This window comes from Rhamphochromis longiceps, linkage group LG7 (assembly GCF_057381845.1).
Source record: "Rhamphochromis longiceps isolate RC_006_pf linkage group LG7, R_longiceps_female_GT1.1, whole genome shotgun sequence".
NCBI classification, from domain to species: Eukaryota; Metazoa; Chordata; class Actinopteri; order Cichliformes; family Cichlidae; genus Rhamphochromis; species Rhamphochromis longiceps.
This window is the reverse complement of record NC_140563.1, coordinates 63,502,784-63,517,677: the sequence shown is the minus strand read 5'-3', so window position 1 is coordinate 63,517,677 and position 14,894 is coordinate 63,502,784. Positions and strand designations below refer to the sequence as shown.

Here is a 14,894-nt window from a genome sequence, read left to right as displayed (position 1 = left end):
AGAACCCCACCACAAGCTGGCGTCTTGTGGAGATGGGTGACATTCTCAGAGATTTGACCGACTGAGTCCCATAGCGAGGCTTTTACTGCAGCAAGTGATTCCACTTCCTGATGGCTGAATTTCAGAGATTCCCTCAGGGATTTAAATTCTCGGTGTAAAATCTCCATTAACCCTTGTATGGTGTTCGGGTCTGTGAGACCCGTGTTCAGTTTTTTTCAAAAGAAAAATTAAACAATTAATTATTTTTTCACGTGTAAATGTGTTGTGTCTTTCCACTCACTCCACTTGATTATAACTGATTTATTTATAACATTTTATATAAAAGAAAAACGAGAAGCACATTAATTCATAAATGTGATCTAACAAAGGTAAAGGGAAAAAATTAACCATGTTTGCTGTTCATATGTCTTGTAATTGGGATGAAGTAAACATCTGTTGAGTAATTTAACATAAAATTGTTTGATAGTGTTAATTTGGAAAGCCAAAACTCTAGCGGGTCCACCAGACCCATGAACACTGGCTGAGTAACAAAAATACGAACACCACACAAGGGTTAAGGACAACCTTGCGTTGAAGCGGGACAATCGCTTATCGATTTAATTCAGGATGTTGGCAAAGTCTTTGCCGGCCAGCGATGTTGTACCAGGGGGTCAGCTGGGTGACTTGGAGGATGGCATCTCATTCTTGGTTAGGGAAGATGTGCTCTGGGCCTTGGAGATCTTGGAGAGTGTTCAAATTCTCATTGACGTCCTCCAGCGTATTGGAAATAATTAAGCAGATATGGATAGTTATTTGTCAAAGGTTTGGTATACTTTGGTATAAATGAAGGTTAAAAAATGCTTGTTTAATTCTGAGCTACCACTCAGTTCTGACCTACCATTCTATTTTTTCTGCCAAGTCTCTGGAAGTCTCACTTACAGTATTTCCTTTCTGTCACTTACTTTTACGTCACTTCTGTCACTTACCTCTCCTTCCGTCACTCCATTTTTTGTCTTCATCCATTTGATGGACAAGGATGTTTTTCTTATATGTTTTCTTTCTTATCTTATCCTGGCTTAATTCCAGTTTCTTCAAGGCTCTGCCTGTTCAGAGCCTAACCACAGTTCAGAAGTCTGGTGTATTCCTTGGCCATTTGGGCTCCTGGTAGCTAAAATTAGAAGGGACGCAACTTCTTGATTCCCCTTTTCATTTTCATGAAAATGCCCTATACTGCTGGGGCACTGACAATACAAAATACCAGTCGGCTGTACTGATATAGGCCTTGGTGAGTGTTTATCACCAGATATTTCCTGGATGTCTCTTCTATTTCCATCTGAAGGTAAGTCTGGGTGAGATCAATTTTTTGTGTTTGCCACCTGCCACCGCTGTGAATATGACTTCTATCAGTCACGCCCAAATAATGGCACACCTCATTGCCAGTTTGTTATGTTCTCTTATATAACTTAACAATGTAGTTTGCCATCACCAGTGTGTGAATGTGTGTGTGAATGGGTGGATGACTGAACGTATAAAGCGCTTTGGGGTCCTTAGGGACTAAATAAAGCGCTATACAAATACAGGCCATTTACCATTTTACCATTTAACTACTTAGACACATTGCAAACCTTTTAGGCAAATGTGACTTACTTTATTAAACATGTTGTGGAATTGCATAAGCAGATCATCTGCACATGCACCACATTTGGTATTGTTCTGCGAAGAACAATGTGTTGCTATTGCTAAATACATAACACACTGTATTCCTCCTTTTGAAGGCTGATGTGCAGATATCCTCTCTGACCCACAGACATCATGACCCATGCCTCTGAAGCCATTATTTCACAACCCCTGAGGTGGCAGCCTGGCGGGCCTCTAGGATGACCTTCTGCTGCTCCTACATCCGTTTCCGATGCACCCCCGTGTTTATATATCCCAATTTCTTGGCTGGTGCCTCCCTTGATGTGGGTTTGGAAGGCTTTGCTTCTTTATCTCGAGGTTTTGTCTCTGTAGCAGTGATTTCCCCAGCTGGATTTTTGGGTTGACATCCGGTTGGCTGCATACCTTCTCTTGGCTGTAGCTGTTGTCTACCACATTTCTGGGACATAATGTTGAAGGGTCTCTGATCTGGATCTGGGTAATGGCACCAAATGTTGAATTTTTGACCAGGCACCCCGAATACAGGGAAGTCTGGAACTGACTCCCTGTTTAAAGAGTCTCTGATTCTTTGAGTATTACCCACTAGGCAAACAGTGCTTAGATGGAGCCAGGGATGAGACTTGCCAAGCTCTAACCGCTTCTCAGCCTTTAAGATATTGATATTGATCCCATGTTTGGCCGGGTGGCCTTGTGGTCAAACCCGAGCCCCCTCAGTCACACTAGTTATCAGATTTATCTTCTCTATTTATGTACATTTGATAACTAAGTAAGTTAGAATTCAGTGGTCTTGAAAAATACTGTCTTACAAGGGGTTAAAAGGGAATGTCCACAATCGCCACGCTTCATGTATTTGTATATACATTTCACCTCTTAACATTCACCTGGCAGACAGTTAAATGGTTTCAATTTGTCACACACTAAAAAGTATGGATTCAGAAAGTGGATTATGTTGAATTTTAAATAAGTTATAAGAGTGATAAGCAGTGATAAGGCTTCCATTTGGATATACCAAATTGATGAGAAGATGTGAGTATAATGTTAACATATTAACTGGGCTGGAATCTTTCTGTTTCAGAGGAGATTGTGGAACAACAGATAACTGATGGTCTCATTCCTCCTGATCTTAAGGAGAAGATTATATTTGTGTTGCTCAGGAAGCATCGTCATCAGACCAAGAAGCCAATCCACCGCTCTCTGGCAGACATGGGAAAATCATCCAATACTGCGTCTAGTAAGCATGTGTATTCTGTGTGTATGCCTTTTTATGTACCAATTAGTAGTTATGAAAGAAAGTAATCTAACCTTCTAATCAACTCCTGACAACCTTTGTTTTCTCCACCATGTTGCTCACTACCTGTTTCACCTTCCCTCACAAAATCACTGCTGTTGCTGCTGCTCTGTCAGGCCGTAGTCCTCAGGTTAATCTGAGTCGTAGCACTAGTTCAGCTTCTGGGATCCACCACTCCACAGAAGACCTACGTTCTCGGCAGTCAAGCAGCCTTGGCCGCCTGCGTGAGTCACACAAACACACACATGTAATACATGCACCACTACACAAGGATACATAAGTTTACAAGATTGACTTTTACTTCTAAATAGGTTCTCATTGGTGTATTAGTACACCATGACATTCAAGTACTGAGAACTTGTTAGTATTTCCAGTTGGTGGCCAGATTTTAAATTCTTAGCTCTTCCTTTCTTAATATCTATGCTTTTCATCTTTTTTTTGATGAGAAAAATTATCCCAGCCAACTCCCAGCTGTTGCATGATTTCAACACCTGTGATGGCTTTGTGTGTGTGTATATATGTGAAATGTGTTAAGCATAAAGTGTGTTTACTTGAGAGATTATTGGTCCTATTGTGTGCACCTTTGCTGATTTCTTATGTGCAGCCATCTGCGTGAAAGGGATTAGTAAAGGATTTGTGTAGTATGTTCTTATTATTTTGCTTTGATTGTATTTGTTCCCAAATCTCCTTCGGGAAAAAAGAGAAGCAAATAATTAAAATATAATCCCCAACAGAAAAGGCTGTTCATGATTAAGTTCATGCTCTTTCTGTTGCTCAAAGGACCATTTATTGGGGTTTATTTACAATTTTCACTAAATGAAACAAAATGTTCTTGATGGGAACATCACTCAAGCATTAAAACCTATTTTCCTTTTATTTTTATCTAATCCAAAAGGTCTCATTTGCTCCATTTACAGATCATGCTCAGAGTAGAAGCATGAATGATATTTCAGACACACCAAGCACTGATCAGGTAACTTATTTTTCAATATTTTACATGTGTGCTACTCTCTATTTTTTATCTACATGTGTCTCTTACATCAGCGGTCCCCAACCCCCGGGCCTCGCACCGGTACCGGTCCGTGAGTCGTTTGGTACCGGGCCGCGAGAGTTGAGGCTCAGATGTGAAATGTATGGTTTTCAGGGTTTTTATCGGTTTTCAGCGTTATTTTGTTATCGTTTTTATCGTTAACTCGGTTCTCCTGGGTCTTTTCAGTGTGTTATGAATAAATCTTCTTTTTTTCAGTACCGGTACTAGTTTTATTTTGTTGTATTTATCTGCGACACCTTAAAGGCCGGTCCATGAAAATATTGTCGGGCATGAACCGGTCCGTGGCGCAAAAAAAGGTTGGGGACTGCTGTCTTACATGTTTGTTCATGCTATACATCAGGGTCATTCTATATAAAATCATTCAAATACGGAAACAATCTGAAAAAGCTTTTTGACCCACTGTTGTACTTTAAGGAGCCTATAACTCCAAGTTTTGGATACTTTCGTTAAATAAAGCCATTGCATAATAAATGACTGTTTTTAAGGAGGTCAGGTGGGAGGAGCGGATTATATGCAAAGTATGGCAGAACAGAGAAGGCATTGGTGATAAGAATACGATATTAAATCTGAAATAGGAGAGCTAAGGAGGAGGTGCTTGCAAGGGTACAGCAATTGTAGGCATGCTACAGCCAAATGGATGCCAGCCGGGATTGTGGAAACTTGGCATTATGTCCTTCTGAACTAACACTAAGCTCATATAATTTGCTCATTTACAAATTCAAAATTCGTGAACCTGCATGAGGTTTATAAAGAGTTGTAGAGTGCCATTTAGCTTTAACCCATCCTTGGTGTGTTGTTGAGTTACAGCAGGCAACTTTTTTTCTTTTCAATTGAAAAGCTTGAAAACAAAGGCTATTTTACACTCTGCTTAGCTGAAACCAACATTACCCAGAGCAGCTGGTGATCATAGGCATTTAAATCTAATGAGTTCCAACATGATAGGTGTTATATTGAGAAATAAGGCTGCCATAGAGCTTAAAAAGAGAGGTAGCATTTTTATTAGCAAAGAAAAGTATTAAACTAGGAGGACTGGAGTTGGAGATACCTGATCTACACAGACAGGAACCCAACACAAAGCTACTCAAGAACCCAAATCAACAAGTAACAAACTGATGGACATTTAGGCTTGAAACCTGTTGTCACGGGTGGGGTGCCAAGAGTGAGAGGACCCTAATGCAGAGATAGTTTAACAAAAAGTGAGCTGTTAATTTGGCCGACAACATGGTATAAAATACAAAACACGAAGAACAGAAGAAATATATAACGTCAAATTACAAAACTGGGTGTGAACCAGGAGACACCAGGGAAAAAGTGAGCTGACACTCTGATCAGGGACAAAGAGAGACTCAGACAACAGATACACATAGCAGGGTGATTAGGAAAGTGGAGACGGCAGGGGAAAATTAGGAGTAACAAGTGAGGCATAACTGCATATAATGGACAGGACACACTGGCCCCCAAAATAAAACAGAAGCGTAACCACTGAAACAGAGACAAAAACACACAAACTTGACATAGACGAAAGGTAAAGAGAGACACCACTGGCTGCACAAGGAGACATAAAAAGCCGAAAGACAGGAAATAGTCAAAGGAAGTGGAAAGGGAAATAAAAGAGAACATATTAACATGAATAGACTAAACAGAAGGGAACTCGCAAAGGAGGAAGGGAACATAGAAAGTAACAGATTTTAACCGAACACAAGGTACACAAAACAAGGCACTGGCAAAATAAGACTGGAAGTATAGAATGCAGAGAGGCAACCTTGACACACAGAAAGGGAAACAACCACAGAGACAAGACTGACTACACAAGAAGGCACAGGCAACACAGGGGAGCATGATAGAAAAAAATTAAAGAACAAAACCAATCTGAAAACTATATAACCAAACTAAGAGCCTAAAATATAAATACTAAGTGTGAATGCAAGACCCATACACAACAATATTTTATTTACTGCTTCAGTCCATGCATGTTATCTAGGGGTAGCTTTTCAGCTGCTCAGAAGCCGTGATGCCTCACTTGTGCTCTGTACTCTGTATCCTCCACACATGCCTCCTCAGTACCTGACATATTACTGAAATAGGGAGAAAAAATAGAAACAGCTGTGGCGTCCAGCCTCCTGTAATCACTTATCACTCATGACCGGGTTCAGAGACAAACAGGAAGACTCCGCTCAGGTGGGTCTGCTGGCCCAGACAGGATGAGTCCCCACAATAGCGGTCATTAGTGAGGGTGGTGAGATGGAATACCGAGCTGTGATTGACTGCTAAGTGACAAAGACCAAAGAATTGATTGTGGACTTTAGGAGGACAAGGAAACCCTTGACCTCTGTTTCAATCTAGGGGGTCGATGTGGACATTGTACACGACTATAAATACCTCGGAGTACACATAGAAAATAAAATGGACTGGGGTAAAAACACATATGCACTCTACAGGAAGGGCCAAAGGCATCAACATCTGTCGGACAATGCTCAGGATTGTTTAAGAGTCTGTTGTGGACAGTGCCATCCTCTATGCTATTGCATGATGGAGCAGCAAGTTACGGGTCGCAGATGGCAACACACTCAATAAACTGATTCGCAAGGCCAGTAATGTTGTGGGGACAGAGCTGTACTCCCTTAGGGTGGTGTTGGAGAGGCGGCTGTTGTCCAATCCATGATGTTGTTCAATAAGGACAATGCTGGATAACACCTCCCACCTACTCCATGACGTGCTGGCCAGTCACAGGAGCACATTCGGTGAGAAACTGAGATTACCCAAATGCACCACTGAATGACACAGGAAGTCATTCCTGCCTGTGGCTATCTCCCTGCACATCTCCGAATCTAATGCTCAGCACGCACTGCAGTAGTTACACCCTTTTGCAGATGCGCTACAGTAAAATGAAACAGGTTAGAGTTAAATGTCAATAATATATATTTCACCTCTGTAATATTCTTGATATTTAAATTGAGCTGCTTGTATATACAGGGAGTGCAGAATTATTAGGCAAGTTGTATTTTTGAGGAATAATTTTATTATTGAACAACAACCATGTTCTCAATGAACCCAAAAAACTCATTAATATCAAAGCTGAATGTTTTTGGAAGTAGTTTTTAGTTTGTTTTTAGTTTTAGCTATTTTAGGGGGATATCTGTGTGTGCAGGTGACTATTACTGTGCATAATTATTAGGCAGCTTAACAAAAAACAAATATATACCCATTTCAATTATTTATTTTTACCAGTGAAACCAATATAACATCTCCACATTCACAAATATACGTTTCTGACATTCAAAAACAAAACAAAAACAAATCAGCGACCAATATAGCCACCTTTCTTTGCAAGGACACTCAAAAGCCTGCCATCCATGGATTCTGTCAGTGTTTTGATCTGTTCACCATCAACATTGCGTGCAGCAGCAACCACAGCCTCCCAGACACTGTTCAGAGAGGTGTACTGTTTTCCCTCCTTGTAAATCTCACATTTGATGATGGACCACAGGTTCTCAATGGGGTTCAGATCAGGTGAACAAGGAGGCCATGTCATTAGTTTTTCTTCTTTTACACCCTTTCTTGCCAGCCACGCTGTGGAGTACTTGGACGCGTGTGATGGAGCATTGTCCTGCATGAAAATCATGTTTTTCTTGAAGGATGCAGACTTCTTCCTGTACCACTGCTTGAAGAAGGTGTCTTCCAGAAACTGGCAGTATGACTGGGAGTTGAGCTTGACTCCATCCTCAACCCGAAAAGGCCCCACAAGCTCATCTTTGATGATACCAGCCCAAACCAGTACTCCACCTCCACCTTGCAGGTGTCTGAGTCGGACTGGAGCTCTCTGCCCTTTACCAATCCAGCCACGGGCCCATCCATCTGGCCCATCAAGACTCACTCTCATTTCATCAGTCCATAAAACCTTAGAAAAACCAGTCTTGAGATATTTCTTGGCCCAGTCTTGACGTTTCAGCTTGTGTGTCTTGTTCAGTGGTGGTCGTCTTTCAGCCTTTCTTACCTTGGCCATGTCTCTGAGTATTGCACACCTTGTGCTTTTGGGCACTCCAGTGATGTTGCAGCTCTGAAATATGGCCAAACTGGTGGCAAGTGGCATCTTGGCAGCTGCACGCTTGACTTTTCTCAGTTCATGGGCAGTTATTTTGCGCCTTGGTTTTTCCACACGCTTCTTGCGACCCTGTTGACTATTTTGAATGAAACGCTTGATTGTTTGATGATCACGCTTCAGAAGCTTTGCAATTTTGAGACTGCTGCATCCCTCTGCAAGATATCTCACTATTTTTGACTTTTCTGAGCCTGTCAAGTCCTTCTTTTTACCCATTTTGCCAAAGGAAAGGAAGTTGCCTAATAATTATGCACACCTGATATAGGGTGTTGATGTCATTAGACCACACCCCTTCTCATTACAGAGATGCACATCACCTAATATGCTTAATTGGTAGTAGGCTTTCGAGCCTATACAGCTTGGAGTAAGACAACATGCATGAAGAGGATGATGTGGACAAAATACTCATTTGCCTAATAATTCTGCACTCCCTGTATATTAGAGCTATCTCTTATATTTTGTAAACTTTGTAATATATTGTATTATTTAATCAATTTAGTCTGTTACTGTTATTGTCTTGGAGCAACTGTAACCCACATAATTCATGATTCATGATTTTGATTCTGAACCCTGACAAGGCAACCCTGTAAAATGAAAACCATTTCAGGTGACTACATCATGAAGCTCATTGAGAGAAGGCAAAGGGTTTGTAGCACTGTCAACAAAGCAAAGTGTGGCTACTTAATATAAGAGATATTTCCACATGTCAGCACTGGTACAGATGTGTCTGCTGGGCATGCTTTCTGTTTAGGACAAAGCAGAGTGTACTCAAGAATTGTCAGAGATAACATAGTTATTGAAACAACAAGAAAATAAGGCAGGCTATGCAAGTTTTAAGACACCCAGCCTGTAGAAGCTCAGGTAAAGTAACTACAAGTTTAACTTGGCTGTTTTGCTCAGATGAAGCAGACAAGTCATGTTTTTGCTACCTTTCTGTGTGTCTTTCTTAAGGCTGTGCATTCCAGTACACTACTGCACAATTAGAGCGTGATTAGGCCAGACAAACCACATGTACTAACTAGACTCCCTTTCTCTGACCTTTTCCCTGAATGACTCAAACTAATATTACCTCCTGCAGCTGAGCTTAACCAAACCCCTCTACAACACCATAACAACTGAAAGAAGGAGAATAATAAGTGAACTGTGTACAGTATGACTGCCAAAGGCAACTAAAACTCTGGAATGTGTGACGTGGCTTTGAAATGTGTCGTTTATAGTTTCTTAGTGTCAAGAAGTTAGGAGCAGCATTAGCAGATTATGAAGAGATTTTAGTTTAAGCAACATCATTCCAAGACCAAGTGTTTCTGCTTTAGAATAAACTACTGTAATCACAGAGAAAGAAGAGTAAACAACAGGGTTTCAGTGCTTGAGCTGTTCCAGCGATCATCATAGGGAATGTGAGGCACTCGAACAGTAATACGCTAATTAGGACCACGGTGAGTTTAATTTTATGCGCATGCTATAGAAATGTGAAGGGGTTATACCAATCTAAATCTGGTCTAGTTCAGGACACGTTACTCTGAAGGAAAACTTCTCTTAATTTTAACTATTAGCCATGGCAATGCATCTATGTTACTTCCCAAGAAACTTTTCAATGCTGCTGCTGGTGGAATTTAGTTTAAGCCAACACACAGTTTAGAATTCCTTCATCAGCTGATGCAGAAGTAATCCAAATGAGTGTGGCTGTGGTGAATGGCTGTGGATGATTTTATCAGTGGATTCTGACTATCCTCTGTATCCATATAAAGTCCAAATTTTATGTATCCACAATGCTGTCACAAGGCCAGATAGAAAAGGTTTTACAATCTCATACCAAAATTTCTGCATTTATTTTAAGCTCCTTATTGTATTATATTTAGATTTTGATTTAATGCTTCACTTTTTTGTATTTTGTTCAGTTGAGCTCCTTCTGTAGTGTTTTTTCTACCTCCCTGAGCTATTTTTATTTTGTGATATTATTAATTTTTTTGAGCTAAGTTGTTTTTTGATTTTTTTTTTTGGTGCTGTAACATTGTTATTTTCCAACATTTGGGACAGATAAAGTACTTTTCATTCTCCATCATCATCTTCTTATTGGTGTTGTCTCAAGTGAAAATGGTAAATGCTCAAGGGGATAGAGGAAACTCTAGGACTCAGCCTCTATAGATCCTGAATGTTTACATCTGTGTACCATATTATCATATTACTTGTTCAAATCTGTCCCAAGAAATATCATTGCAGGAGGACCACAGGACACTATCTGCCAAAATGTTTTACTGAGGAGTTCCCTCAATAAAAAAGAAGTCAATAAGAACGTTTTTTGAGCTTTGTTGTTGTCCAGCTGCTGTTGCATTTTGTTTAACTTAGCTCATGCGACCTGATTAGCTACTGACAGACATGATTAAGCAAGCTGATTGTGATATGCATAAGCAACTATAAAATGTCAGCTATGTTGAAACACAAATTACACTCCTGCATTTATCCCAAAGGTTTCATTTCTTTGCATTAATCTTTTGTTTGACAGCTTAAGAATAAGTTCATGAAGAAGATACCTCGTGATGCTGAAGCATCCAATGTCCTGATTGGTGAAGTTGATTTTCTGGATAAACCCTTTGTCTCCTTTGTACGCTTGGCTCAAGCTACAACTCTGGGGGGGCTTACTGAAGTTCCTGTACCAACCAGGTAGGTCCTTTCAGCTTCACTGTCAGCTGGGTGTGTCTTTGAATTGATCAATTTATCAACATTTCCCCCCTCTGTTCCCCCTCTGGCAGATTTCTCTTCATTCTTCTGGGTCCTCATGGCAAAACCAAATCCTACAACGAGATTGGCAGAGCTATTGCTACACTCATGGTGGATGATGTAAGTGACTAGCACTAACCCAACAGGATATGCATGCATCAAATATATTTTATGAGTTATCTCTTTTTCTTTTTTTCAGTTGTTTAGCGATGTTGCCTATAAGGCAAGGGACCGTGAAGACTTGATTGCAGGTGTTGATGAGTTTCTGGATGAAGTGATTGTCCTTCCTCCAGGAGAATGGGACCCCAAGATCCGTATTGAACCACCCAAAAAGGTTCCATCTGCAGAAACGAGGCATGTGCTTTTAATAACGTTTTAATTTTGATCTCAGATATATTACTGTTGGGTTATATTTTAGCTAAATGCCAAATAGGACGGTTGCTAACCAGTCCAAACAATACCCCTAATCCTAGATTGGGTGCCAGTGATCTGGTGCATGTTAGGAATGTCCACTTCTTCATGTTCTCTCAAAGCTCTTTCTTTAGATAAAGCAGCTTTATTATTTGTACATTAAAAACCATAATGGACTTTAAAAAAATAATATGTATAATGACAGTATGTCAAAACTGGAGATTTAACATTCCAGAGTTGAATTAAAACCTGCTTCCTCTATCGCATTTATCCCAGAAAGTCAGTGCTGAACTTGAATGAGCTGGGTCAGGTGAATGGTTTAGCTGGCGGAGCAGCTGGAGGTGAAGATGAGGAGCTTCCAGCCCCACATGAGTTGGGAGAGGAGCTGAAATTCACTGGGAGGTATATAACTGAAAAGGATTATACCACTCCAGTTACAGTATGTTTAATTCTGCATTTCTAAATGAGCACCCTACTCTGTTTAAACAGGATTGGTGGTGGATTATGGCTGGATATCAAAAGGAAGATCCCATGGTATTGCAGTGATATTTATGATGGTTTCCATATCCAGTCCATCTCTGCTGTGCTATTCATCTACCTAGGCTGCATTACCAATGCTATCACCTTTGGAGGACTACTAGGGGATGCTACTGACAATTACCAGGTCAGAGAGGTCCAAAGTAATACATAGCACATAGCACAAAACATGACATATTATTATCTGTTCCCTATTTTTCTCATAGGGAGTGATGGAGAGTTTTCTTGGCACTGCTTTAGCAGGAAGTGTCTTTTGCTTGTTTGGAGGACAGCCTCTCATCATTTTGAGTTCAACTGGGCCCATTCTCATCTTTGAAAAACTGCTTTATGAGTTCAGCAAGTAAGATGCACTAGAACACAGTTGAATTCTATATAAAAAAAAACAAACGTAAACATAAACATCTCTACCTTATATCATTGTCAATACAGAAACAATGATGTGGACTATATGGAGCTTCGTCTGTGGATTGGCCTTCACTCGTGTCTGCAGTGTTTTTTACTGGTTTTTTCAGATGCTAGCTACATCATCAAATATATGACCCGATTCACAGAGGAGGGTTTCTCCAGCCTCATTTCTTTTATATTCATTTCTGATGCAATCAAGAAGATGGTAGGTAATATTTTTTAATCTAATATGGTTAAGCATCCAATGTTTTTTGCTTTTATCCTTACATCTCCTTTTATCGTACACTCTGCAAACATTTCACACAACAGAGACACAACACTTATGATGCACCATAGTACACTGCCCATAAAGTCCAGTAAGCTGACATTGAAAAAAAAAAATCTGGCACACACTAGATAATTATCTTGTAGGAAAAAAAAATCTCACAAGATAAGTTTCTTACAGGAAAACAGATGATCTTGTGCATAAAAATTATTATTTTATGCATACAAGTTATAATCCAATCTTCTGTGTAGAAGAATATACATTTGTGCAAAAATATCTTGTGCAAGGAAAAAAAATGGCGATGGGAATTTAGGTGTTACACAAAGAGAAAAATGGTTTGTTCTTCGCAGGTCGGAGCCTTTAAATATTACCCAATCAACCGTGGCTTCAAACCTGATTACATTACAGCTTATAAGTGTGAATGCATCGCTCCAGACCAGGGTGAGTCTTCAAACTATTTTTTTTTAATTATTTTATGTTAATATTTTATTTAATTTTATTTTCTGTTATTGTTGGGGTGGGGTGGACATGGCAATGACCAGGTTCAGATTACAGAAATGAGCTTGTTAATACATGAGCATCAGCGGATTTGATTGGTGTGTCTTTGAACTCCGGAAATATAGAGGGTTACCTGTTTCTTCCTGCTTCCACTCCATTTGCAATTCTGAGCTCCTTTTATTGTATGTTGATATATCTAATTATATCATAAATCCCCAGGAGATTGATATTGGTCTTTCCATGTCAGTATGGAAAAGGGGCGAGCAATGAGATGATGTCGTACAAAACATAGAAGATGATGTCTTCTATGCTTTGTATGGTGGCCCACAAATAAAATTTATTATTATTACTATGTGACACACACTTAATGGCCACAAGTATCAGATCACATCCCTTAGTTTTTGAATCCAGTTGTTTTTGGTCCCATTGCCACAGGTGTATAAAATCAGGGACCTAGCCATGCAGTCTGCCTGGCTCTGGGTTGTTCTAATGAGTTCACTGAATTTGGGGATAGTACCAGAGGTGGGACCAAGTCATTGTTTTGCAAGTCTCAAGTAAGTCTCAAGTCTTTATCCTCAAGTCTCAAGTCAAGTCTCAAGTAATGTCAGGCAAGTCAGAGTCGAGTCTCAAGTCACTGGTGTAAAAGTCCGAGTCAAGTCACAAGTCTGAAATTTTGAATTTCAAGTCCTTTCGAGTCTTTAAAAAAAAAACGAAAAAATAATGTTGCAGTTATGCTAAATGTAAATATTAGACCATGTAATTTTTAAATCTGTGTTTTTCTCAACACATGACAAAATAGTGAACGTAGAAAATATACACAAATTGTGAAATTGCACCTCTTTAAAATGCAGCTCAATTAAACTTAGCTCCAAGAATAATTTTCACCGACAGTTCTGAGATAAGCTGCATGTTATTCTTGGATGCGGTTGTAGGACCGGCTTTAAAATCGCATGACAAAAATATCATACATAAATAAATGATATTTTTTTTTAAATATCATTTTTAAAAAAAAACTGCATCACCAACGTAGCCTGGAAAACATTTGCTAGTTAGATGAAGTCAGCTATCTCATCTTAGCATATTTATATGCATATTTATAATTATACGGTTCTTGGAGTGAGTGCATACACTCATGAAGTTTAGTAACTTCCGGTCACTGCAACAAGCCCAGGTACAGTTTACGGACGGATGGGTGCAGGACCTTGAAATGCACCGTGTAGAAAGTAAAGACCATCGTACGTATCATAAGTTTACCAGTCTCACAAATCGTCTTCATAAATACACATTCGTTAACCGTTTATTAATAGGACCTTTGAGCTCAACGGTAATTAATTAGTAGTGGAAATAATTTCTGGTATGCATCACAGAAATGTAGCAGTGACAATAATACTGTATGCTGTAATCGTACTGGACAATTAGTGATACAAAAAACCTGTTTTATCCTGTGAATAAAAGTATATGTTTTTGTTAATGTACCATAATAACAGAAGCGAAACGCCATATTGTGTCAGGACAATTCACTATTTATGCACAATAAACAAAGGAGCATAGCGCGACAATTTCTGTTCAGCGCCAGACTTGCTTGTAACCTATATCACCAATTATGTTAAGAAAAATGACGCATTAACTACAACAGCAGACTGACCTTTGTGGAAATGCTTGGAGCAGACTAACCTGTGAGCTGGAGTGTTCTGGGACGTTATATTTGATCTTTGAATGGCTGCAATCCAGGCCATCCGTCGCGTCTTTGTCACTTCGGAAACATGGCTCGAACAATTTCTCTTCAACGACGTAATCCGATAACAACCGATCTCTTTACCCGTCGGCTTCCCGTGGCTGTCATGCGACCGGCTATTGCAGTTAATAATACAACAGCTTCTTGACATTTTTGTGTTTCTTTTTATCGCTGTGTGACTGATTTCAATTGAAAGCCTGCGTGCGCTAGTACCGCTTGCCACGAGTTCCCAGAATCCTTTGCGGTTCTACC

The 14,894-nt window shown here is 39.8% G+C and overlaps 1 protein-coding gene across 1 annotated transcript in view; it reads left to right on the top strand.

Moving 5' to 3' along the window:
* slc4a5b (solute carrier family 4 member 5b) overlaps positions 1-14,894 on the top strand; it is a 59,448-nt gene that overhangs the window by 13,409 nt on the left and 31,145 nt on the right. Inside the window, exons 5-15 of the mRNA XM_085414781.1 lie at positions 2,711-2,866; positions 3,040-3,147; positions 3,841-3,896; positions 10,577-10,734; positions 10,824-10,911; positions 10,991-11,145; positions 11,479-11,604; positions 11,692-11,866; positions 11,946-12,079; positions 12,169-12,349; positions 12,760-12,850. Coding sequence (XP_085270907.1) covers positions 2,711-2,866; positions 3,040-3,147; positions 3,841-3,896; positions 10,577-10,734; positions 10,824-10,911; positions 10,991-11,145; positions 11,479-11,604; positions 11,692-11,866; positions 11,946-12,079; positions 12,169-12,349; positions 12,760-12,850 — 1,428 coding nt within the window. The remainder of the gene's footprint in view (positions 1-2,710; positions 2,867-3,039; positions 3,148-3,840; positions 3,897-10,576; positions 10,735-10,823; positions 10,912-10,990; positions 11,146-11,478; positions 11,605-11,691; positions 11,867-11,945; positions 12,080-12,168; positions 12,350-12,759; positions 12,851-14,894) is intronic.